The 24,278-nt window shown below is 42.4% G+C and overlaps 2 protein-coding genes across 2 annotated transcripts; one reads left to right on the top strand and one right to left on the bottom strand.

The window, feature by feature from the left end:
• The first annotated feature begins 3,984 nt into the window (after positions 1-3,984).
• On the top strand, positions 3,985-13,074 carry ythdf1 (YTH N6-methyladenosine RNA binding protein F1). Its single transcript, XM_077513298.1, has 5 exons — positions 3,985-5,678; positions 5,923-5,950; positions 6,446-6,540; positions 8,703-10,301; positions 11,738-13,074. Exons 1-5 carry the CDS (start codon positions 5,649-5,651, stop codon positions 11,750-11,752), a joined length of 1,767 nt encoding a protein of 588 aa, XP_077369424.1. The 5' UTR covers positions 3,985-5,648; the 3' UTR covers positions 11,753-13,074.
• A 2,720-nt stretch (positions 13,075-15,794) lies between these two features.
• Positions 15,795-23,740, bottom strand: LOC144013925 (voltage-gated purine nucleotide uniporter SLC17A9-like). Its single transcript, XM_077513299.1, has 12 exons — positions 23,580-23,740; positions 23,273-23,470; positions 22,074-22,213; positions 21,193-21,292; positions 21,000-21,124; positions 19,793-19,892; positions 19,538-19,634; positions 19,323-19,445; positions 19,129-19,244; positions 17,548-17,603; positions 17,405-17,434; positions 15,795-16,889 (listed from the first exon to the last, which is right to left on the bottom strand). Exons 1-12 carry the CDS (start codon positions 23,699-23,701, stop codon positions 16,720-16,722), a joined length of 1,377 nt encoding a protein of 458 aa, XP_077369425.1. The 5' UTR covers positions 23,702-23,740; the 3' UTR covers positions 15,795-16,719.
• Between the last annotated feature and the right edge of the window lie 538 nt (positions 23,741-24,278).

Here is a 24,278-nt window from a genome sequence, read left to right as displayed (position 1 = left end):
AGTCGGTCCCCAGACGCCACCAGCAAGCCCACCCCGCCAGGTGAGCAGCCAAGGCAAGCGCAATTCTTCTCTTTCACCAGTAGGGTCTTCGCTGACCTCGGATCAGCTTTCACACATGTTGTGCTTTCCAGAAGAGTAGATCGGCTTGCATTCGGCCCATTGCTTTCAAGCAATTTCAGCACTCGATTCTGGTCAGGTAGCACCACTGGTTGCTAGCATGTTGTGGATCTGATGACTCCTGTGCGCTGCCCAGCCTAGCTCACCCAGCAGAGCGGCCCACGCCAGCTGCATTCCAGGAACCAGACCACCAACCCCCATTTTGCGTATTGACAGCAGATTCATTGGAGCCACAATACAGCCTTATCATGTAGCCTTGACTGTTAGAACAAATGTCCAAACGGAATTCGAGCCAGACAATATTTAGATTCAAACGGGAACAGCAATACATGTTATCAATGCAGGTGTATAAACAAGAGTAACCCCGGGTTTTCACTGGATGCGGTTGCGGTGCGGTTGCGGTGCGGTGCGTCTTGACTGCGTGCTCCGGACGGGTCAATTTTTTTGTCAATCCACACCGGCTCCGCACAGCTGCGGTCCGGCAGCTCCGTCGCCGCCCACTTCCCAACGTGTCTCGCGGGACCGCGCGCGCGCGATCATGTGGCATTTCACAACGACAAACATACAGAAAGTCTGCTCAACAGAGAAGCAGAAAGAGAGGTGGACTTCTTTTGATTGAACCTTTTCTTCTTCTTCTGCTATGAGATTCCATGCAGCATCCTTTTTTTGGTTGTCCTTGTAAAGTATATTAATAACGAGAGTCGGGTCAGTGCGGGTCCACTCTTTATTTCTGTCTTCCCCGTCCGGCTGCCGCTCAGTACGGCAAGCGAGACGGGCACAACAAGCAATCGCGAACATCAAACTCACAATACATTACAGTCCTTATAAAAAGGATGTGCCGTGTCATATATTATTTTGTGGTTTTCCACCTCCAATATAAACCTCTCCTCGTCCATGTTCGCTGGTGTCTAAACCGTGAATGAGCACATGGCCCGGCGACGCCCACGTCACGTTTTGCTGAAAAACTTGCGAAATAGGAGCTGGCGAGTGTTTTATTCTGAAAGGTAACCGGAAATTTATTTTGAAACTGCCTCGGTCTTCCTGTCCCGCTCGATGTGTTTTGTGCTAGCTTGCCATTTGCCGGAGGCCTACCGCTGCGGTGTCCGGCAAAAATAGAAAATAGGTCTATCCTTGCGGAAGGGCTGCGGCACGCCGCAGGCCTTCCGCAGTCGACACGCAACGCACCCGCAAGCGGTGTAAACTGCACCATTCAAATGAATGGAATCTAATTGCTTGCGTCGCCGGACCGCACCGCAACCGCACCGCAACCGCAACCGGTGAAAACCCGGGGTCAGCAAATAATCATATACAACTCCAGCTTTGGGTATTTAGTGATGTTGTTGTTGTTGTTGTTGTGATATTGTGAATTACTGTTGTCTCTCAAGCGCTGCCAATTCCTCAGCTCCTTTCACGATTCGTGTTTTTAGTTGACCAGAGTTATCTTTAGTTTGAATAAAAATTCGGCAGTCTTTTGTCCACGTGCTTTCGATAAGTCCATTCTTTCTCATTAGTCGAGCCTTTTTGGCGATGTCAGCATTTCGTTTGGTGAGGTTTTCGTTGATGTAGACATGTTTCCCACGACGCTTGTGACGGTCTCTCAGAAGAGCAATCTTTTTCTTTCTGTCAACAAACCTGATCAGAACTGCCGGTGGTCGTGTCCCTCCAGTTGGAAGCGAAAAGCACATCTGAATGTGCGCAGGATCAACAGTTAATCCCAAATCTCTGAGTTGAAGTGTCACTTGCTGTTCCACAGTCTCGTTCCCTGAATGTTGGTCAGAATCTTCCGTGCTCGTGCTAGCCGCAGCTCTCAAAGGGCCACGGCGCGGCTTGATCTTGATACCGGTGACTATCACATCGTTGATACGAAGATTTTGTTCCAAATCGTCCACTTTTTGTTCCAAGGCAACAATGCGTCGATCTTTTTCCTGTGTCTCTTTCTTCAATTGCTGTATTTCCTGAAGAAGTGGCTCAATGCTCTTCTTCATTTCAAGTAATTCGGCAACCATTCCACTGAGTTTTTTAAGAGAAGATTTTATCTCCTCAATCTCGTCAGCTCTTTTTCCGCCAGGCATTCTGCAACAATGTAGTTAAAAATCCCAATGCAAAAATCAACAAGTAGTTAGATTCACGAGCGAGTGCAGGAGCAAGTACAGATGCGTCCTTCCTCAACAGATGCGTCCTTGAAATTTTGAAAGTAGTTGGACATGTTTGAGATTTAATCATTTAAAGAGTAGGCCGACATCTGATGAAGCATTTCAAGCTATTGATGGGGAAACAGAGCAATATTGTCAAGTTTAATAAATACCTGGTGTTCTCATCTTTGTGTCTTGTTAATTTATGCAAGGTCCCACACGAACGGATGTGACGTCACGTCATTTACTGGTCCTTCACTTGCACCTACCAGGTGCATTATTGAGCGCTTGAGTGATACGCCAGATCGTTTTGTTGCCACCTTTCTGCGATCAATTTACGTTCTGGATCAACAAGTTTAGGCACGCAAAAGTAGAGCTTATCCTTGTTTTTTTCGCTTGCTATATGTCCGTTTCACAAAGCAGGTTCAACAAACTATATGAGACTAACCCTGAATGTTTCACCAAAACTCATCAGGTGACTGAATGAATGAGGAAATCAAATTTTGTGTGTGGCTTAGAGGAGGCGGAGATGGAGAGAAACTTGGGGTTCATTGTGATAGCTGGTACTGACCAGGTTAGGTTCATAGTCTGTTACTACGGTAACTGATCGAGCGCTTAATTATACTCTCTTTAATAAAAGGGCTAGAGCAGGGGTCTCCACGTTCGGTCCCCGAGAGCCCCAATCCAGCCTTTTTTTCCATGTCTCCGTCCTTCAGCACAACTGAATCTAATGATCAGCTAATCAGCAAGCTTTGCAGAAGCCTGATAATGATCCCGATCATGAATCAGGTGTGTTAGTGGAGAGAAATATGGAAAAGAGGCTGGATAGGGGATCTCGAGGACCAAACTTGGAGACCCCTGGGCTAGAGTTACCCCTCTTTCTCTGGTTTGAGTTACTTCACTTCCTGAAAGGGGAAACTCAAGAGTTTCCCGCATTTCAGGGTTAACATACTCAGAGTTTTCACTAAATCTGCTCTGTGAAACGGAGCGCAGGTATCCTGGCCAACAGCAGAGGCCAGGATGCTGTTTTCTCTTTGGTCCCACTTTAAATCCATCCCCATCGGGTTGTACTCGTCCTAGCTAATGCTAAAATAGTGTGTCAGTCAGGTCCGGCTAACATCCACGTTTATAAACTCCTTTTCGTTGGTTGCTAGAATGGCAAGAGAGGCCAACATCCAGACGTTTAGGCAGCCAAATAGGCTTACTCCTGTTCTAAGACAGTGTTAGCTGGCGAAATCTTGTGCTAGCATGTACTGCCAGTGGCAGCCAATAGCAATCCGGATTCACCTTTCAACAACGCCATGTGACCACGTCATGGCTCAGTTTCCTGCTAACCAAAAAATAGCAAGTTTGTTTGTGCCGTGTTAGTAGGGTGGCAACTTCCATAAGGTCAAAAAGGAGGGCATATTTAAAAAAAATTAATAAGTGTTCCCTCGCTATAACGCGGTTCACTTTTAATGGCTTCAATGTTTAGCAATTTTGGGGCGGCGCCACAATATAAACTGTGTGGTGAGGGGTTTTAGAGCCTTAAAACATTTATAATGAATGTAAAACATAAAGCTAACTACTTTGCGGATTTCATTTTTTGCCAGTATTTTTTGGAACCTAACCCCAGCGGAAAACAAGGGAACACTGTTCATCAGACTCGTGGTGTATTTTCATCAACATTAAGTTTTGCATGGTTTATATATCATGTTTGTGTAACTAAATGGTAAAAAAAAAATCAATAAAAAGTCAAACTTCTTTTTGACAATTTATTTAGTTTACACTACCATGTTTTAAACCCACTAAGCAGTGACATACTTCTATAACAGAAGCCACTCTTGGCCAATCACAGACCAGTTGTGACAAACGTGGGGAGGGATTGATGTTGGGTCACCTAAACGTAACAGCTGCTCATTTTATTTAAAAGGGAGGAGAAACCAGCATCCTGCTTAGGGTTGTGCAGGACACAAGGACACATCACTGAAAATTAGGACCGTCCTGCCTAAATCAGGACGCCTGGCCACCCAAGCTGCTGTAGAGCTTTGGACAGATAGGTCCTGCGAGCTATTATACGCTTGCTTCAATACACATATATTAATACACTATAACCAAAATACGTTTGGATGCAATGATTCTTGATCAAACAAATTTATGTTTTAATCTGAGAACCACGGGTAGGCCCTTTGAAATACAATATTCAAATGTTTCTTATTTAAAAAAACAAACAAACAAAAAAACACATTTCAAAAATGTTTGGTGTTTTTTTGGGGGGAGCCTAGAAAGCATGTTAATGACACTGCTTCCATTCATTTGAAAGGAGAAAAATGATTTGCAATGTTTTTGTTTTTGTTTTTTTTATTATGACTAAAGAGATGTTCATGTGATAATTCTAACATGAATGTTTTGGAAATTCTGTAATGTTAAACTATTATGCCAAATACAATGTGGAAACAAAATTGTTTGTATGGGAATATTGTGTAAATTTTGAATAGTGTACAACAGGTGTTTTTTATTTTTTTATTTTAATAGAGGTTTTTACCATTAAACGTGAAGGAACTACTTTAGTTTCTATTGGAACTTTCCAAAATTGTGAGTGAATTGGCAGCATCTTCATATCGCTGTTGCTCTTAGTTAACAGTTGTGTTATTTACCTGTATTGACACTGATTACAATGCAAGGTTTTAGCCCACATTATTACTGTCTGAATGTCCTCTATTTTAATTGTTGCAACTTCCGTGTTTTCCCAGCCAGGCTTCCACTTCCTTGTGTCTTGATATGTATGGGGAGGGGGGCGGTGATGCTTAATAAATGTAAATCCTCACTGCCTCCCAGAAGGAAGGAAAAGACACGAAGAAAACACGCGTTAAATGTCATGCTATTGCAGCGTTTGGCAACTTTAGGCCCTCCTAGTAAAGGTGCTAGCATGGGTGCTGTGCTGCTAGGTAGCCGGAGACGCGGCGTTTACGATAGCGGCGTCACTTCCGGCTAGCAGACCCGGTGGAAGGAAGCTCGCCTTTCGGCTAAGTTAGCACGAGCAGGGCCACCGCCGAGGCAGCTCGCCTCCACTATTAATGTGACGGTGGCTACGGTTGGCTAGAAAGAGGAAAAAAAGAAGCCAGGCCGGCTTCATATTGGCAGGACTGTCTGTTGTGAAGTGTCAGCAGCGAACTACGACAACAACGACGACAAAAAGCGAGGCCGCCCCTCTCCGCGCCTGCTGCTACTACCGCTGCTGCTACAAGTCCGACAAGTCGAACAGAGACGCCGGCTAACTACTGCTGGAGCAAAGTGACATCGCAGCATCTCCACTAAAAAAAAATAAAAAAAATAAAAGGCTGCTCACTCACTGCACGAATTGTCCGGGGAGGGGGTGGGGGGTGGGGGCCTCTAAACACAACAACAGCTGGACGATCCATGATGTCCGCCGCCAGCATTGACCCGCAGGTTAGCAGCAAGAATATGTTCTTACTTGCATGTTGCAGATGTAGAACACATATCCTACTGAGAGGCAAGCTAACTTCTTGTAATCAAGGCCTGCTTGGACTACAATCTCCAGTAGCTGGTTGTTGTTGTTATGTTTATTATTAATCCAGAAGCCCCCTACAATACTTGTCAGGTTTGCACGATCATGTGATGCTTCACTCACGTTCTTCCTGTCTTTCCTCCTACATGCATTCCTTCTACTAAGATCTCGAAAGGACAAGATGCCAGCAAAGGTAAGAAATAAATGACTTGTGTTACACTTGTACGCAAGTTGTGTATACGGATGCTCGACTCAAGCTGAAAAGGAATGCTTCATATCTGAGCGAAATAAAAGAGCTGTGCAAAAGTAGGCTACAGGGAACCCCTTTTATATCCCCCCAGACACTACCTGAAAATTGAAGGGTAATGTTGAATGATGATTTTACATTTTTTTGGAGTTATATTTTGTTAAAAAAATAAAAAAATAAAAAAATAAAAATGGGAGTATGTCCATTGCACGTGGCAGCGTACAGGATTGGTCAAAGTGCCTGTTTATAAACAGATGAAAATCCTTTTATTGTCAATCGTGCATTGTACAAATCCACAAAATTAGATTCTCAATGGAGCAGTATGTTTCGATGCTGCAGTTGAGGGGCCGATTCTTTACTTTCAGGCACCTCAAGCATTCTGTTGTGTCAACATCGTCCCTCAATATTGCTGTCCTCTGTGTGCGTCACGTTTGATTGCAGGCTTTCCAGTTTCTGTGCAGAACGGCTCCCTGCACCAGAAAGACACTGTGCACGATAACGACTTCGAGCCCTATCTCACTGGCCAGTCCAACCAGGTGGGCCACTTGCATTGTGTTTTTACCACATCAGAGCTGTGTTTACACTTGGACTCCGGAACTCTGGTCCAAACCACTGATAAGGTATTTTTGGGAGGGGAGGAGGGGGGATTATGGAAAAGAAAAGCTCATTTAAGTTTAAAGCTGAAGTTAAAGAGCTGGTTAAATGTGAGCTAAGCTTTATTTTGGTGATGCGTTTAAGTGAGAAGACAATAAAGTAATAGATTTGATGGCATTTCAAAATAATGTGAATGTGTGAGTACAGCAAATTTACACAACTAATGCACAAATGCATGTTGTAGCTGAGCAAGCTTGTACGACTTCACTCGTTTCCACACTTCAAGAACAATCAGGCTGGATCTCAAATGCATGACTATCTTTTGTGATTGTCCTGTGAGATTATCTTTTGGTCTGTGGTATGTGAAGAGTAGCTTGGTCCTGATAATCAGGCCCGAATTGGGCTGGGCAGACAATGACAACAATTCACGTCTGGGGAAAGCCGACCAATTCCCAGTTATGACTTCTTGAATTGTGATGTGGATGAAATGTAGCCAATCAAAAAATCATCCTGACTGACCAACATGGAAGCAGCAGATAAGAATATAAGAATGCCAGATTTGTTTCCCCTTTTTTTTTTTTTTTTTTTTTTTTTTTTTTTTTTTTTAAATCTTCATGTGTGGACACCCCGCAGTCACATTCACAGTCTGTAGGGGAGGGCTGAGCTGAGGTGGTTTTGCCACTTTTGCAAATCACCCGACTTTTTTGAAATTTCAACTCGACTGGTTTGATTTTTGCCACACTACCTAGAAACTTTGCCATTAAAACTTGAGACTAACCATATTTTTTGAACTATTAGTCGTTCTGGAAATATGTTCACACCAGTCAAAAAAATATCAAGAAGAAGTATAGAAAAAAACCCCCATCAATAATTCACATTTTGGGGTATATTTATTTCACCAAAACTGACACAGAGAAGACTCACTCCTAAAGTCCCCCAGTCCCTGATTCTTACATCTGTGGGCGGCGTGGCTCAGTGGCATGGTGGTCATCTCCCCATCCAGAGGTTGTGGGTTCGATCCCATGCCCTTGTGACCCCGTCAAAGTATCCTTGAGCAAGGTACTGAACCCCCGGTTGCTCCTGACGCTGCGTCGTCAGTAGGTGAATGGGCAGTCGAATGTAAAGCGCTTTTGAGGTGGCTATCGATCTAAAGGTATCCATTTAAGGAGGCCATCTAATCTAAAAAGTAAATACTTGTTGTGGTGAATGTCAGATGCAGAAAGTGGTGGAAGTGCACCAAAAGGTTAGGTTAGTTAGCCCATCAATTTGTGTTAAGTTGCATGCTTTATAACGGCTGCAGTAGGTTCTCAAAAATAAAGCTTATGTGAAAAATTTATCCTGTATACTGGTTAATAATAGCCTTTTGAGAAACCCATAGATGTGCCAAAAAAAAAGGTTTTAATGATTTACTTAGTTTAACCACTGTCCACTTAGCAGTGGTGTCAAACTGAATCCCTCGAGGGCCGCAGCACGACGGGTTTTCAAGGCCTCCCATTTTCAACACAGCTGATTCATATTTAAGCTCATCAGCAAGCTCTGCAGGAGCCTGATAATTATCCTGATCCTTGAATCAGGTGCGTTGGAGTAGAGAAGCCTAGAAAACATGCAGTGCTCAGACCCTCGAGGACCGGATCTCGACATGTGACTTAAAATATAAAAGATGTTGGGATAGTTTTTGTTTATAAAAATTAACAAAAAAATCTCCAGAATAAAATGCCGAGGTATCGGATCGGGACTCGGAATCGGCCAATCTCAAAATGAGGTGACTCGGACTCGGGTCCAAAAAAAGTGTGATCGGTACATCCCTAAAAGTACTAGAAAAAAAATGGAAGAAGTAGCCATAACAATAATAACTGACCAAGATTCAATATTTAGAAGTGGAGGTGTTGAATCCAGCCAGAACTGGTTTACAGCCATTTTTTTTTTAATATGCAATTTATAGTCCAAAAAATATGGTACCACGTAGTTTTTCGTTGTTGTTGTGACTTGATTTTTTTCCACATTGGTCCAGACCAGAGTTCCAAACTGAGTGTGAACACCCCCAAAAAGTCGTCTGTCTTCCATCTTGTTGTTCCTGACTTGTGATTTTTGTGCCTGTTTGTAGAATAACAGCTATCAGTCCATGACCGACCCTTACATGTCCAGCTACTATGCCCCCTCCATTGGCTTCCCCTACCCCCTCAGCGAGGCTCCGTGGTCCACAGGTGGCGACCCGCCGATCCCCTACCTGACCCCCTATGCGCCCCTCAGCAACGGAGACCATCACTTCATGCACGACACGGTATTTGGTCAGCCGGGCGGGCTCAGCAGCAGCATTTATCCGCACAGGTTCAACTTTTTCCCCGAGAACCCGGCGTTCTCCGCCTGGGGCACCAGCGGCTCCCAGGGCCAGCAGACCCAAAGCTCCGCCTACGGGGGAAGCTACAGCTACCCGCCCAGCTCCTTAGGCGGCACGCTGGTCCCTGACGGCCAGACGGGTTTCCATAGCGACACACTCAGCAAGGCCCCGGGCATGAACAACCTGGAGCAGGGCATGCTGAGCTTGAAAATCGGCGGGGACGTGACGGCGGGGGGCTCGGGCGTGAAAGCGGCCGGCTCGGTGATCGGCGCCGTTGCCGCGGGCAACGGGGGCGCGGTGGGGATGCCGCCCCCGAAGCCGGCGTCGTGGGCCGCCATCGCCAGCAAACCCGCCAAGCTGCAGCAGCAAAAGACCAAAAGCAAACTCGGCCCGCTCCCCCCCGCGCCCGCCAAACACAACATGGTGGACATCGACACGTGGGACAACAAGGTGGCGGCCGCAAAGATGGCCGCTCCGTTGCAGCACCACCACCACCACCAACAGCAGCCACTGCATTCGCACCCCGGCGGGCTCCTTCCCCCCCTGCAGCAGTCGCTCCAGTCGGCCCAGTCTCTGGTGCAGCAGATGACCATGCCGGGTCCGCCGCCTCCCCCGCTCCAGTCCTACCAGAACCACAACTCGGCCCCGGCGCCGCAGACCCGCTGGGTGGCCCCGCGCAATCGCAACCTGTGCTACGGCGGCGGGAGCTTGGACAGCAGCGGCTCGTCCAACGGCGGCTGCGGTGGCGGCGGAGGGCTTGGTAACGGCTGCTGCGGCGGCGGACCCGAGCCGGGCTCCGAGTCGCACCCGGTCCTGGAGAAGTTGCGCGCAGCCCACAGTTACAACCCCAAGGACTTTGAGTGGAACCTGAAGAACGGGCGCGTGTTCATCATCAAGAGCTACTCGGAGGACGACATCCACCGCTCCATCAAGTACTCCATCTGGTGCAGCACGGAGCACGGCAACAAGCGCTTGGACTCGGCCTTCAGGACCATGAACTCCAAAGGTCCCGTGTACCTGCTGTTCAGCGTCAACGGCAGCGGCCACTTCTGCGGCGTGGCGGAGATGCGCTCGCCCGTGGACTACGGCACCAGCGCCGGCGTTTGGGCGCAGGACAAGTGGAAGGGCAAGTTTGACGTGAGCTGGCTCTTTGTGAAGGACGTGCCCAACAGCCAGCTGCGCCACATCCGCCTGGAGAACAACGACAACAAGCCGGTGACCAACTCGCGCGACACGCAGGAGGTTCCGCTGGAGAAGGCCAAGCAGGTGCTGAAGATCATCGCCAGCTACAAACACACCACCTCCATCTTTGACGACTTTTCCCACTACGAGAGGAAGCAGGAGGAGGAGGAGGTGGTGAAGAAGGTCAGTGTTGACGCCCGCTACCTCCAAATTCAGGCCCCAAGTACACCAAAGCAAACGTTCAACAGTAGAGTTGAATCATTCACAACTAATCAGTTATCAAATTAATGACTATTTTGATAATCGATTAATCTTTTAGAGCAGGGGGTGTCAAACTCATTTCAGTCGAGGGGCCTCGTTCAACCCAAGTTGATCTCAAGTGGGATGGACCAATTTGTTCATTTGCAGTCTAAAAAGTGGTCAACAATTCCAAAATTTCTTGGTGCAAATAATTCATTACATTTGGAAAATATTCAAATTTATTGATTTAGTGCATTGTTGAAAATGTTTGTACGTGAAAGTGATTTTTTTTAGGTAAAGTAATTCATTACTTAAATGATTAGTTTTATTATAATTTTATTATGGCTTATTTTATTTATGTATTTATTAATATTTTATTAATTAGATTATTTAATATTAGTTATTAATAATTAGTAAAGTAAAATAAAGTAATTGAAAGTGTTTTCATTTACACCAGGCTGATATTCAACATTTTGACAAATATCGACATTAGTCTTTTTAAATAATAATATTAATAATAATAATAATAATAATAATAATTTATTAAATCTGATGAATAAGATTAGTAATTTAAATTTAAAGGGATAATGTGTCGAATTTAGTGCCACTCAATGATGTGGTGGTGAGCTAATCATTTTAAAACCCCACTATTAATTTCAATGTGCAAAAAAAAAACGATATCCCATTAACTTATTTTTTTTCTATGTATTTAACTTATTCACTCCCAGGCGTTTTCACTGATTTACTGTATTTTTGCTGATTTTGCAAGGCCCACAGAATATTGTGTTCTATTGCTATAAAACATGGAGCCTACCAAAAGAAAGATTAGCGTCCCTTCTTTGATCAGGGAGAAAAAAAAAAAGTATATTCGTATCTGTTTCCGTTTTGCAATAATTAGCATTAGAATATAGCTATGTTTCATCATTATTCACAAACCTGTTGAAAACAGTGGCAACATGGCCCGTTCTGCCATATAAATAAACTTGAGTTGAGTTGATCTCTTATACTCTGCTGCCACCTGCTAGCCGTTTTGCGTAATAACTACCATTGCTTTAAGGGACCTCTTCAGGTCTGAAGCTGCATCAAAGCCTTCTGTATGCTCTAGCATAAAAAAACAAACAAACATAAATACATTTTTGGGAGTGAAGGGCAGTATTAAAACACGTATTGAATCCAAGCTTATAAAAAGCTTATAAAAGCTCAATTCAAGTTAGGTCATAGTCGTGACTAGCATCGTCTTGGCCAAGCCGTTTCCTCAATATAATGCTGTATTTTCTTGGTCAGAGTTGAATAAAATCTGAGTCATTCTCACAATTTTCTAGAGTCAGTGTGTTTGGTGCAATATAATATTAACAGGGCCTTTTCTCTGTGCGCTTAAGGATCGTCAAAAGTAGACGGCGCCCCCTGGTGGAACGCTCCTTGCCTTGGCAAGTCCTGCTGGGATGGACACTCCAATCAAATTATTAAATTGCCATTTAACAAAAAACAAACAAACAAGAAGACACATGGACATGAAAATTATTGAAGACTTCATATTTTTCTATTTAATTTTGGTCCACTCTTCCCTTCACCCCTCCCTCTTGTCCTAAAACGTTGAGCAGCATCTTTTGGAAGCGTGAAGGCTTGAAGTTTGTTTGCAAATTTTAGTTTTTTTGGGGGGGCTTCTCGCTTGGCAGCAACTCGCATCATTTTCCTTTGTGGACGTGTTAACACGCGTGCACGTTAGTTTTTTGAAGCTCTCATCATGACACCACGCTGCTGACTTTCAGTGACTTCGCGTTCATTTTGTGGTTCGCGTGTTGGGCAAGCGCTTGTGTCGGTGAATCTCGCGAGTGAAAAACACTATTGACAAATGTCTGCTTTTTGTGGTCACTTGTGTTTGGTATTCGGGCAACATATTTTGAACGTTTGCGTTAGGAATGCAAAGTTGGAAAGAATTTTGTTAAGATGCAGCGACTATGAAATGGAGTTGGCGAATGTTTGTGAGCCTTAAAACGTTTTCTTTTCAGCAGAGCCGATTGCGCTGGATTTGATTTGTGCCGGCGTTTCAGGGAAGTTGCGGTCCCTCTCTCGTGTTCAAACGTCAATGAAAACAATCAATCGATGTCCCATCTTGCTAGCTTTCTTTTGCGTCTTGTCAAATTCTGGAGATGTAGCACGTAATGCTTTTCAAACTGTCACTTGATTTTTATTTTTTTTCTTTGTTCTTTAATAACTTACTAATTATTAATATTGGCATCAGTTCCATTGCTGTGAAACAACCCCCCCACCATCCCCCCAATCGCCATCAGATAATATAAGCTTTAATGTTCTGGCATTTCTAACTGCAAACGCCTCAAATGTTTAACTGTAGCATTATACTTAACTGATTTATTGTACGTGTATGGAAACCAGAGGCTAGCCTATACGCTATATGTTTGTGATGTTCTTTTCTCTCCCCCCACCCCCCCTATCTTTCTTTCTTTCTTTTTTTTTTTTTTTTTAAATAACTTGCAGTGTTGTGTCTGTCTGTGTGTATGTGAGCGTGGAAGTTAAGAGAAGGGAGTCCGACTGCGGTGCGACCAGAGCTATATAACAGTATTGGAATATTGAAAAAGTATGCAAAGAAAAAAAAATAATGTAATGTCACCCCAGAATTAAATGTCATTGTATCAGAGGTCACTATCACATTCTTATATTTGATCATATTCATTATTAAAGATATACTTATCTGGTATGGTGTGCTTTTATTTCTAGAGCAACTGCAATTATTATTTTCACATAAGGACATGCAGAATCTTTTGAAAAGTCAACCTTTGCTGCATACCAGGTGCTGTAAAAATCAAGTCCTCATACCTCCAGTAGTGACTGGTCTGCTGAGGCTAAGTTAAGTTATGTTAAAACATGATTCATTTTGTCAAATGCATCAGAAACATTAAAACGAAGCTTAAATCTCTTGTAACACTTGGCTTTGAGTCATATAGCGATAAGAACTTAAGGCGCAAAAAGTGACATTGACCTGAACCAAAAGTTTTGCTGAATGCAGGTCATGTGATGATTAATATTTATGACATTATAACGTGGATTTACTACGTTAAAATGTGAAGTTTATCATATGACGTGAATTTGTCGTGTTAAAATGAGAAAATAATCACGTTATAATGTGACACTGAACTATTTTTCTGATATGGCAGCAATGCATGTATGAAATATTTAACAGTTGGATATTGTGTTCCCTCATTGGGGTTAAAAAAAAAAAAAAAAAAAAAAAAGACAATCCCGAACTTACACCATCAGTCAAAATGGCGGTCTTGTGCTGCATTCGAGGAGGGTGAAGTCAGATTTATCCCACTCGGATTGTCAACAAAGATGACTGTTTCCTATTCGTTGTTTGTTGTTCTGGTTAATGCAGTCATTCCAAATCACGTTGTGTGACGTGAACAAATGTCTTGTATTTACATTTGTCTCAAACGCTTTGTCAGAACTGCTACGTCCGATTTCTCACTTTCCTTGAATGCAACATAATTTCACAGTGATCGGACGCTCTCCGCTCATTGAAAAGCATTAGACTTTGGATCATACAAGTAGTTATCATTTGATTTGAAAATGTGATAAAATGCTCGATTACTAAACAATACTCCTGGTTTGTGTGCTAGTCACAGGCAAAAGCAATACAATATGCTGTGGAAATGAAAATTGTGGAATTCATCAGGAATGTCGGGATGTCAATAAGTGAAGCTTTTTTTTTTTTTTTTTTTTACATTTATTTTAAATATTTTAGGGCTGGAACGTTATCTGGTTTCTGTAACATTTCTCTCTTTAAACACTCAATGTTCAAATACTCATAAATAAATGAATAGGTTACCCGGGGGGGCATACAAAATTACACTATGTTGAAAGCTAAATATGAGAAAATGTTGCTGTTATTTCTAGCGTGACTCGTCGTGACCCGCATCTAGAGACAGAAACAAAAACATGCACTTAAAATGGTGCTGAGCCTGACGGTCCTAAATGTCCTAAACATCTTAGTCGAGAAAAGGTGTAATACGCCATATTATGTACATGGTGCCAGTGTGGTCCGTCCTGAATGTGTCCGTCCACGCGTCCGCATGCAGGCTGCCCACTGATTCCTCTCTTGGCATTCACCGCGTGCCTTAATCGTTCTCGTGTGCAATCAAGGTCCACCGTGAACACAAGGAGCGGCATCTTTTACAAGCACGTCGGTCGGTACGAATGAGGACGGTTTTCTGGTTCAAATCCCTCCTGCCGTCTGCAGGCTCCTCTGACTTCAATTTGCACAAAGCGGCGAGCTGGCAAGGCAGGAGTCTGGCGGCCTCCTCACAAATTGGGGCTCCATTGTCTGGAATGCAGCAAATGAAATGACCCGCCCGCTCGCATCCACCCGTGTCCTGCGGGTGGAAGTCGGACGTGCGTGACCCACCCGGGCCGGACGTCCTTGCGCGTTCTGCTGCTGCGTTGCGTTGCTGACCGCGGTGCTGAAAAAAAGTAGTGGACTTGCAATGGGCAAGATGTGGTGGAAAGAATAGACGCCAATAATAACAGAGTCAGCTTGGAGCACTGACGCGTACGGCAACGTTGTCGCCATGTTGGATGTGGCAAAGTGGCTCAGCGTCATTCATTTGCTGCTTTTTTATGTGGAGCAGAATCATTCCAGAAAAGTCCGTCGCCATTTTGCTTGTTTACTTTCGCCTCGAACGCTTTCAGGTCGGAACTTGGAAAAAACAACTCGGCTATATCCGACTTCCGACGATCCACGAATGCAGCATTGGTATATACACAGTATGTCGTTTTAAAATTGCACATCTGTATCGTCAAAAAACAATTACTATTAATTGTGCTTCATTCAAGAGACTAGTTTTGTTGTGGCTTGTTTTTTAGCAAGAATCCTAAGTGAGTCAGAAAACAGGAAAAATTAATAATCGCAATGGTCATTTAAAAAAAAAAAACACCTTAATATAGCATGGTCATTAAAAAAAAGCTGACTTTTTTTTTTAAATGCTTTACTATACAGTCATAAAAAATGCCTACTATACATGGTTTAAATACGCTTTACTATACATGGTAATTAAAAAAAAACTAAAAAAAAACCTTACGACACATAGTCAGCATTTTAAAAACGCCTTACGATACATTGTCGTTGAAAATAAAAAGCCATACTATACTGGTCTTTTTTTTTAAGACGCCTTACGATACATGGTCATCTTTTTATGGTCGTTTTAAAAAAATGCTTAACTATACATGGTCATAGCACATCCGCTTCCCAGTTCTGAGGTCTCCGGTTCGAGTCCAGGCTCGGACCTTCCTGGGTGGAGTTTGCATGTTCTCCCCGTGCCCGCGTGGGTCTTCTCCGGGTACTCCGGTCTCCCCCCACATTCCAAAGACATGCATGGCAGGTTAATTGGGCGCTCCGAATTGTCCCTAGGTGTGCTTGTGAGTGTGGATGGTTGTTCGTCTCTGTGTGCCCTGCGATTGGTTGGCAACCAGTCCAGGGTGTCCCCCGCCTACTGCCCAGAGCCAGCTGAGATAGGCGCCAGCAGCCCCCGCGACCCTTGTGAGGAATAAGCGGTCAAGAAAATGGATGGATGGATATACATGGTCATTTTTAAATAAAAAGACGCCTTACAATATATGGTCATCTTTTTTAAAACGCTTTATATACATGGTTGTTCCAAAAATGCTTTACTATACATTTTTGCTTAAAAAAACACGCCTTACTATATATGGTGGCTTAATTATATGAGGTCCCAGCTTATGTTATGTTAACTGAGAATCTCTGTAAAATACACATAAAACGCAGACTTGCAACTTTTTCAGACATTTGTTGGGCAAATTCTTAAACACACCACACCCCCAAAGTGTGCAAAACAAGGAGAAACAAGTTTTAAAAACAAAATATTGTCGATATACATACACAGACAACTCAACTTTATAGAGCGTTTAGACCATTTCAAGATTTAAAAACAGAAACAAATAAATAAATTTTAAAATGGAACAAGAAGTCAGATGCCTAGGATGAAAAATGTCCAATTTAAAGTTCAAGTTTGAGACTGTTGGCTTTAGATAAACACCATGACTTCTGTTTTCTGTTCATTGACATTCAAGAAATTCAGTGTCATCCAGGCCTTCTTCTTCTTTAGGACAGGACAAACGTGGCCTTAAGAAGAAAGCCAGTGAAAGGAAATACGGTACCACATTTTCTTCAGATGGAACCCAGCAACAGAAAACACAATGGAAAAAGCAGGGGGCCCACAATTGAACCCTGTGGAACACCATACTTTATGACAATGGGGCAGAGTGGTACTCGGAGCAACCACGGCATAAAAAAAAATAATAATAAGTACGCACGCATGCACACAATCTTTCAAACCAAAGTAAAGGATTGTGACTCTTTAAGGTCGACGCGTCGGGCATCTCCAAAGTAGAGGAAGGCGGAGAGGCCAACGCAGTGGACGAAGGCGATGAGGGAGAACACCGACGCCCACGATTGGGTCACCTCGATCATGTAACCTGACAGCGACACCATCAGGACACCTGGCACATGACAGCGTTTCAAATCACATTTGGAAATGACATTTTGCACAACTACTCAAAGATACGAGTTTCATTCCTTTCGTGACTCAAAACACTCATACAATATCTCAAATTGTCTGAAATGCATTCAAGCCCCCCAAAATACGTTTGTGATCATGTTTATTAAAAAAGGAAAATAGCACTCTATAAAATTGTATTAAAAAAAAAACCCAGAGGTATAACATAATGAAACAGAATGTCAAGAATTAAACAGTTGCGTCACGATTTCATGCTGCAATTCTATTCATTGTGCTGCTCCTTCCGGTGTGCCCACCTTGGCCACCGGGAGGCAGTATAACACAGTTGTCTGTGTATTGTCTTATTTTAATTTGTCAAATTATTTTATTGATTTCACTGCTAAAACCTTGTCGTTATCGTTTTGTTTCTAAATGATGTTACGCTAAATTGTCTTATTTCTCCACAGCACTTAGTCGCAGCTGCGGTGATGAAAATGAAAACACGTTGAGGATACGTACCCGTGAAAGCGCCGAGCATATTCATGAAACCTAAAGCATTGAAAAAAAACAATGAATCATTCAAATAAGTTCACACACTCTTCCTCAAAGTACTTTTTTGAGAAAGGCTGCCTTAATGAACCCACGTGACCCGTTCCACTCACCATAGAGGGCTCCGGCCCGTGAAGGGGTGAGATCCTGCACATTCACTGATGAACCGCTGCAATGCATGAAAATCATCAGTGGAATGCAGTAAGATTCAGCACACGGTATAGAACATGTGACAAAAGTCGAGACACCCCTGTTTGAATGCCAGATTTTTGTGATGTCCAAATGAGATCGTTAGATGATTGATTTGACTATTAAATTGGACAACTTGATTGTTTTTTGGGTGAGAAAGTTTAAGAAAAAAAATGAAATGAAATAATGGTTGCACAAGTGTGCACACCCTCTTCCAAGTGGAATGTGGCTGTATTCAGAATTAGCCAACGCAAGGTTGTTTTCCATTTGTGCAGTTCTAGCACCCTCTGGTGGTTAGTATATTAGTGCAGTTTAATTTTAGTTAGGAATGTTTTGGCCACTGCGGTGGTTATCACTCCCATAAATGAGTCACATCAGCAAATATTGTTATTTTTCAACATCTCTGTCAAAAAACGTGACTCTTCACCCATTTCAGCCAACACGGCATTATAATTGACACAGAACATGAAAGGTTGCGCTGCTGAGCCAATAGGAGCACATGACATGGCCAAGCCAATTCCTGCCACTGCTATCACGTACAAAAACACAATATTGTGCTCTTTTCCCCCAAAGATTTTTTTTTTCATTATTTGTTATTATTATTATTAATATTATTATTATTATTATTTCGTATTATTTTCTGCACATTGTGAGTTTTTATACAGTAAAGCCGAAAGCAATGTCTATTAGATGATATGAGGATTTGTACAAATGTAGGATAAACATGAGCGAAATGTAGGAATAATTGTAAGTTTTCATACATTTGCTGCAATGAAGAAATGCTTCTGTTTGCAATGAAGAATGTTTTGCTTTACTCCACACTCACATTCACATTCACATAGCCTAGCTATATGTTATCCTAACAGAAGATGACTCATGAGCACAAGAACATCTAACACAGCAGAATGGTTAGAGCCAGTCTGCTGAGGCCGCCTGTTTTCCGTTAAGAAATGATTGCAAACTTGACCACACGTACTCAGCAATCTTCCACTCACATGCACACACGCATAGACAAACAAGTACACTGTGTTCCAACTATGTTTTGCATTTGCATTATTCGGGTTGGAACACCCATGTAACTAGGTACGTGGAAACCAAATAAAAAGAGACGGTGAGGAGAGGATTTTTTTCAAAGTGCAGTAGTGAATTGTATCAGTCAGTTCCTCTCCTCTCTCCTCGCGAGCTTTGAACTGTCTTCTCTCCTTTTTGTGTCGTGTTTAATAAATGTCAAACAGGTAAACCTGATAAACCTGACAGTGAGCTTTTTTTTTTTTTTTTTTTAAATTACCAACCTCCCCAAAATATTGTGAGAATTATTGTATTGTCAGATATTACAATCTGTAAGGAATAATAAATGAGTAATAAAAATTGCAACCAGCACCCACCAGTGTGTCTCCATTTGAAGGCAGCATCCAAAACAAGACCAAAAAAAAAAGTTTGTGCAGGTAGAAAGTTTTTCCAAAATATTCAAAATTTTCAGAGCTTTCTTTTGCTTTTGCACATACCAGCTTGTGAATGAGAGCGCGACCATGGTGGCAGAAATGCAGACGACGGCGAGGGGAAAGGACACCTTGACGGACAGCGGCAGAACAAAAGCGCTGGACACACCCATGGCGATGAACTGCGAGGGTGGGGGCAGACATGATGTAACTTCAAACCTGACAAAGTGCAGATGATCATCAACAATACATGAGCTCACCTGCATGGACTTCCTCACAAAGGCCACACTGTATCCTTGGCTGATGAGCCAATCGGAGAAATATCCTCCACAAAGAGCTGCCGGAATGGCGGCCGCCCACGGGAACACGTTGTACACCCACGTCTGAAAGCAAAGACGGCCCGCGTGCCGTCGGGGGTCATTGGCGCCAGCGTAGTCCATGACCTCTGAACCCGACCGACTCTGACGGCGAGTACCGTAGCGTGCGGATATTCTTCACTGAAGTATGTCGGCATCCACGAGAGCAACGTGTAGGAGGTGCCGCATGTGCACAGGTGAGCCAAGATCATTGCCCTGTCACACAAGCAACGAGACAAAAATAAAAGTTGACAGTATTTTTATGATTTTTTTTACATAACATTCTAATAATATATACATTGGGCGATTTCCAGACAAAATGCACAGCAAGAGTATTGCGATGTGTAATTGTGTAATGATGAAGGCCTCCGTACCAGACGCACGGCTTTCTCAACAGGCTCAGCAGATGAGAACATGAAAAACTCTTTGATTGGGAGTCATCTCTTCTTTCTTTCTGCTTTAGATGAGCTTTGCCTGAAAGCATCGCACGTCAAACATTTTAATAACGCTTGCAATGGTGTCACTTTGGAAAAACAGACCTATTAAAAAGGGTTTGAGCTAACATGGAGAATGAAGTTTATCGGTTTAGTTTAGCAGGAGGCAGAGAAAAACAACAGCAGGTAATTTATTAAGGATGGTGACAGTTTTTTTGTGATGATTTTGCCTTTCTACATCACCACAATGAATTTCAAAGGAAGTCATAAATGAATATTAAAATAAATAAATAGTTTTTAATTAGTATGACTAATTTTCTTTATTTTTTTTTTTGCATTAATTATAATTAATTTAAAATGGTGGTTTGCTTTTTTTTTTTTAAGAGATCACCACACCTGAGTGAGAAAGTGTGACCGACGACGTGTCAAACAGGAAGCCGCAGACTTGTGCCGACTTGTTTGACTTTCATGATGACAGTCATTATAGAGAGCCCTCTAACCCATGCGCATATAACAACGGCGAGTAAGTTATTTTTCCAGAATGTTGCTTTTTTCTGTTTTATGGATTCTTTTTGGTTAGCAGAATTTTTTCCCGTTGTTTTTTTTTTTTTTTGAGGGGAAAAAAAAAATCTGTTTAAAAACTATTCCAAAAAACAATACCAAAAAAATCTATTTAAAAAAAATGCATAAAATAAAAATTACTCTGAAAAATAAAAACTGAAAGATACATTAACTCAAAGCCCCAAAACAAATTACTCAGAAAAGGGCTTTCGATAATTGGTCAGTGATCTACAGAATGGGTTGAAAATCATTTTGAAGACTTTTGTGATATATTTGAAGAGAGACTAAAAAAATGAATAAAATCTAATTACTTTCCTGTTAAATAAACAAAAAATAAAAATAAAACAAAATAAAACAAAATCAATGGACAGAAAATGCAATCTTTATTCTTCTCTACTCCTCATCAAATTTGTGTTTCCACCTCATTATATGCCTGATTTTTTTTTTCTCATTAAAAAAAAATAAATAAAATAAGAGCTGCAAAGTGCAAACGCCGTCTTTTAACACTTTTACATAAATATGGCATGAATCATTTAGGCATCTGCAAATTCAAGAAAAGTCAGATCTAGAAAGAAGAAGAGGGCACCTTTCAGAAAGCAATGCCACACGACGAGCGCCCACAGACCGGACAGAAAACCGACGGCGTAGAAGACGCCTTCCCAACCGGACCAGTCCAGCATGACGGACCCCAGCACGCCTGCCAATAAGATTCTGCAAACACAAACGACACATCTTGTGATATGTTGAGTGGCGCGTGCACGCGCGTGTGTGCTGCATACCCAAGAGAGCTACCGCTTTGATTGATGCTGTTTAAAAAACTCTTCTCCCCTTCTGGTGCACGCTGAGCGATCAAACTGGCCAAAGACGGGAAGAAAACGCCTAGAAAACAGCAATGGACATTTAAAGGACATTTCAATCATATTGCACGTGGGCGGAGGTCCTGTGCAGAGTGAGTGCAACGCTAGGTAGAAATGTGCTACTTTTTTCCTTTTACCATGGTGTTTATTAAATATTGCACACAAATAATCAACATTTAAAAAAAAAAAAAAAAAAAAAAAAAAAAAAAAAACTAAAAAAACTAAAACTAAAACTAATACTGAAACTAACTAAAACTAAACTAAAAATAATCATTTTTTTAAAAACAACTAACATCTAAAACTAATAAAAACAGACAGAACCGCCCTGAAAACTAATCCAAACGAATTTTAAAAAACTAAGCTAAAAAAAAAAAAATAAAATTAGTAAAAGTCTACGAGAGCACATGGATTATCTTGGGGTTAATCAGAGGCACTTCAAATGGTGGATCATCTTCTTGAAAATATTTGGCAATAAAAAATTGCATTTTCACTTGGTTTATCTTGCTGTCATTCCTTTATATCACAAAAATCTTGCACTTGAAAAGGGGTGTGTAAACTTTTTATACCCACTGTAAGATTCAACACCGTAAAGCAGTCCAGAAAATAAGGATGCCTGTTTGATTATTAATTAAAAAACTAAGAAAAATTGAACTAATTGGGTTTTGACATTTGTTGACGTACATCAAGCACCAATCAGAATTTGCTTAAACCGAACTCAGGCTCCCCTCAGTCCACCTTGTCGTCATGTGACTTTCCCACCCAGTAAATCTGCATTTCCAAAACCTCGTGTTGATCCAGGTCACCTTGCAGTATTCCCATTAGGACTCTGGCCATGGTCATGAGTGCCAAGGTGTGAGAGCCAAGGTGGGCCAGAGTGGGCGTGGCAGCGGTGACCACCGCCCATGAGGTGGCCGACAAGAACAGGACTCGCTCCCCTCCAATTCTACAAAATGGAACACATAGCGTCAACATAAAAACCTTCATTGAACTATAAACGAAAACCCCTTTCAGACCGAGGACTATTGGGTTGATTTCAATTTGTGCAGTTCTAGCACCCTCTGGTAGAAAGTTTTTAGTGCAGTTTAATTTTCACAAGGCATGTTTTGGCACTTCTGTGTTTAAAATCCACACTAATAGTCAGATGAAGGGAAATGTAATATGCTTTTGAACTGAGTCAATATGTGGAGGAACTCAATGTGTGCGTATAATAGCAAATAAGTGCCTCAATATTAAAGTGATACTTCACTTATTTAGCCCATTGTAGCAATAAAAAGTTAATATTTTGTCTATAATTAATTTGATACTTTCATTATTTTTCACATACAATTAGTACCTTTAAAAACACATCTTGCAACTTGCTGTCGACTGAAAATGACGTCACAAGGGCTCAGGTAACCAATCACAGCTCACCTGTTTTCTAGGTTTGGTCATGTGACATTCACAAGCTGAGCTGTGATTGGTTACATGAGCCCTTGTGATGTCATTTTCAGTCAACAGCAAGTTGCAAAATGTGTTTGTAAAGGTACTAGTTGTACATGAAAAATAATGAAAATATTAAATTTATTATTGGCAAAATATTAATAATGTTTGACTGCCAAAAACGGCTAAATAAGTAAAGTATCTCTTTAAGTGTTATTAGCGATTGTAGGTCGTTTATATGCACTGCTCTAATGTACAAAAGCAAAATATTGCGTCTTTTTTTTTTTTTTGTATTGCCAACCTCCCCACAATATCGTGATAATTATCATATTATGACATTCACATCGTGATAATATTGTATCATGATGTTTGGATATTGTTACATTCCTAATGAGATCCATGCATGTGTGCTTTCGTAGTTCTTCAAAGCTCGGGAGGGTTTGACAGGTGAGGCAAGGTGACATCACCAAAATATTTGCACCTTTGAAACACATAGCTCTGGATAAATCACAACAAAAATATCTTCGTTCGGATTACAAGAGGTTCCCCGGACCCCAAAAGTGAATCAAGTAGAAAGACTTGCTTGTCGCTGGCGTGACCTCCCAGGATCGGCGTGCACGAGTATCCCCAGAAGAATCCGCCCAGGGCCAGGCCAGTGTCGATCTTGTTCCAGCGGAAGGCGGCCGCCATCTCCACCGCGCACACGGGCATGGTCATGCGGGCGCAGTACACCAGGCACGTCCCCACAAACAACACTGGCATCCATTTGCGGGCCTCGGCTCTGTTGGCGGCAAATGAAAACATTTTTCGGAGCGTCAGCAAATCTCACAAGAGGGAAAAACTGTCGAGTGGAAAAGTTGTCAAGTGAAGCTGATTGAAGCACGTCTCACCTGGGCCACAGATTTTTGTCTTGCGGCTCCTCCGGGGCCTTGTTGGCAGCGCAGTCGTTACGATCCAAGAGAGCCACGGCAAAGTCGTTCCGAGCATTTCCAGATGTGTGTTTGTCTGCCATTCGGGGAAAAGTGGCGTCTCGGTTCTGCCGCCGTCACCCGATCGCAGGCGGACGAGCTAGGCGAGTAAAACGTGTTAGAACAAAAAAAAACCCTCAGAGAAGCAACTCTGTGTAATTTTCAAAAGTGACATCACAGGTATTTATTTGAACAGGGTGTGTGTGAATGAAGTGCTTGAGTCAATGCTGCATGGCTACACTTTTATGACTTTCCTCGTGAAAGAGTTACTAGGAATTATTATTACACATCTGCTGAGCAGAGCATGTTTGAATTACGACATGCTTGGGACATTTGTATTACTCCATATGCGTGAAAGATAAAAACTGGATTCTCACAGTAATTGGGAAAAAACCCAAAGGTGAAAACTGGTTTCTTGCAGTAGTAAATAAATACATAGGTCTATAATTTTTAAAAAGCCTTGTAGCAGGAACTGGCAGGAATGGACTTCCATCGAAGGGAGGGTGCACAGACATACAGACGCACACCCCTCACCAGCCATTTCCTTCCCCACCGCCCCACCCTCCCCCCATATTGCACACACAGGCACACAGGCACACTTCTCTCTTTTTGAAATCCTAA

This window comes from Festucalex cinctus, chromosome 2, assembly GCF_051991245.1.
Source record: "Festucalex cinctus isolate MCC-2025b chromosome 2, RoL_Fcin_1.0, whole genome shotgun sequence".
Taxonomy (NCBI): domain Eukaryota; kingdom Metazoa; phylum Chordata; class Actinopteri; order Syngnathiformes; family Syngnathidae; genus Festucalex; species Festucalex cinctus.
Note: the sequence above shows the minus strand (reverse complement) of the source record. Positions and strands in the feature narration are given on the sequence as shown.

Bases quoted from the DNA above. Each gene is read 5' to 3' on its own strand.
- ythdf1 (XM_077513298.1), top strand. From the start codon at position 5,649: ATGATGTCCGCCGCCAGCATTGACCCGCAG. The intron at 5,679-5,922 runs GTTAGCAGCAAG...CCTTCTACTAAG, and splicing joins CCGCCAGCATTGACCCGCAG to ATCTCGAAAGGACAAGATGC. The intron at 6,541-8,702 runs GTGGGCCACTTG...GCCTGTTTGTAG, and splicing joins TCACTGGCCAGTCCAACCAG to AATAACAGCTATCAGTCCAT.
- LOC144013925 (XM_077513299.1), bottom strand. From the start codon at position 23,701: ATGGCAGACAAACACACATCTGGAAATGCTCGGAACGACTTTGCCGTG. The intron at 22,214-23,272 runs GCAAGTCTTTCT...TCCATTTTGTAG, and splicing joins GGAGGTCACGCCAGCGACAA to AATTGGAGGGGAGCGAGTCC. The intron at 17,604-19,128 runs GTATGTGCAAAA...CATGCATTGCAG, and splicing joins GCGCTCTCATTCACAAGCTG to CGGTTCATCAGTGAATGTGC.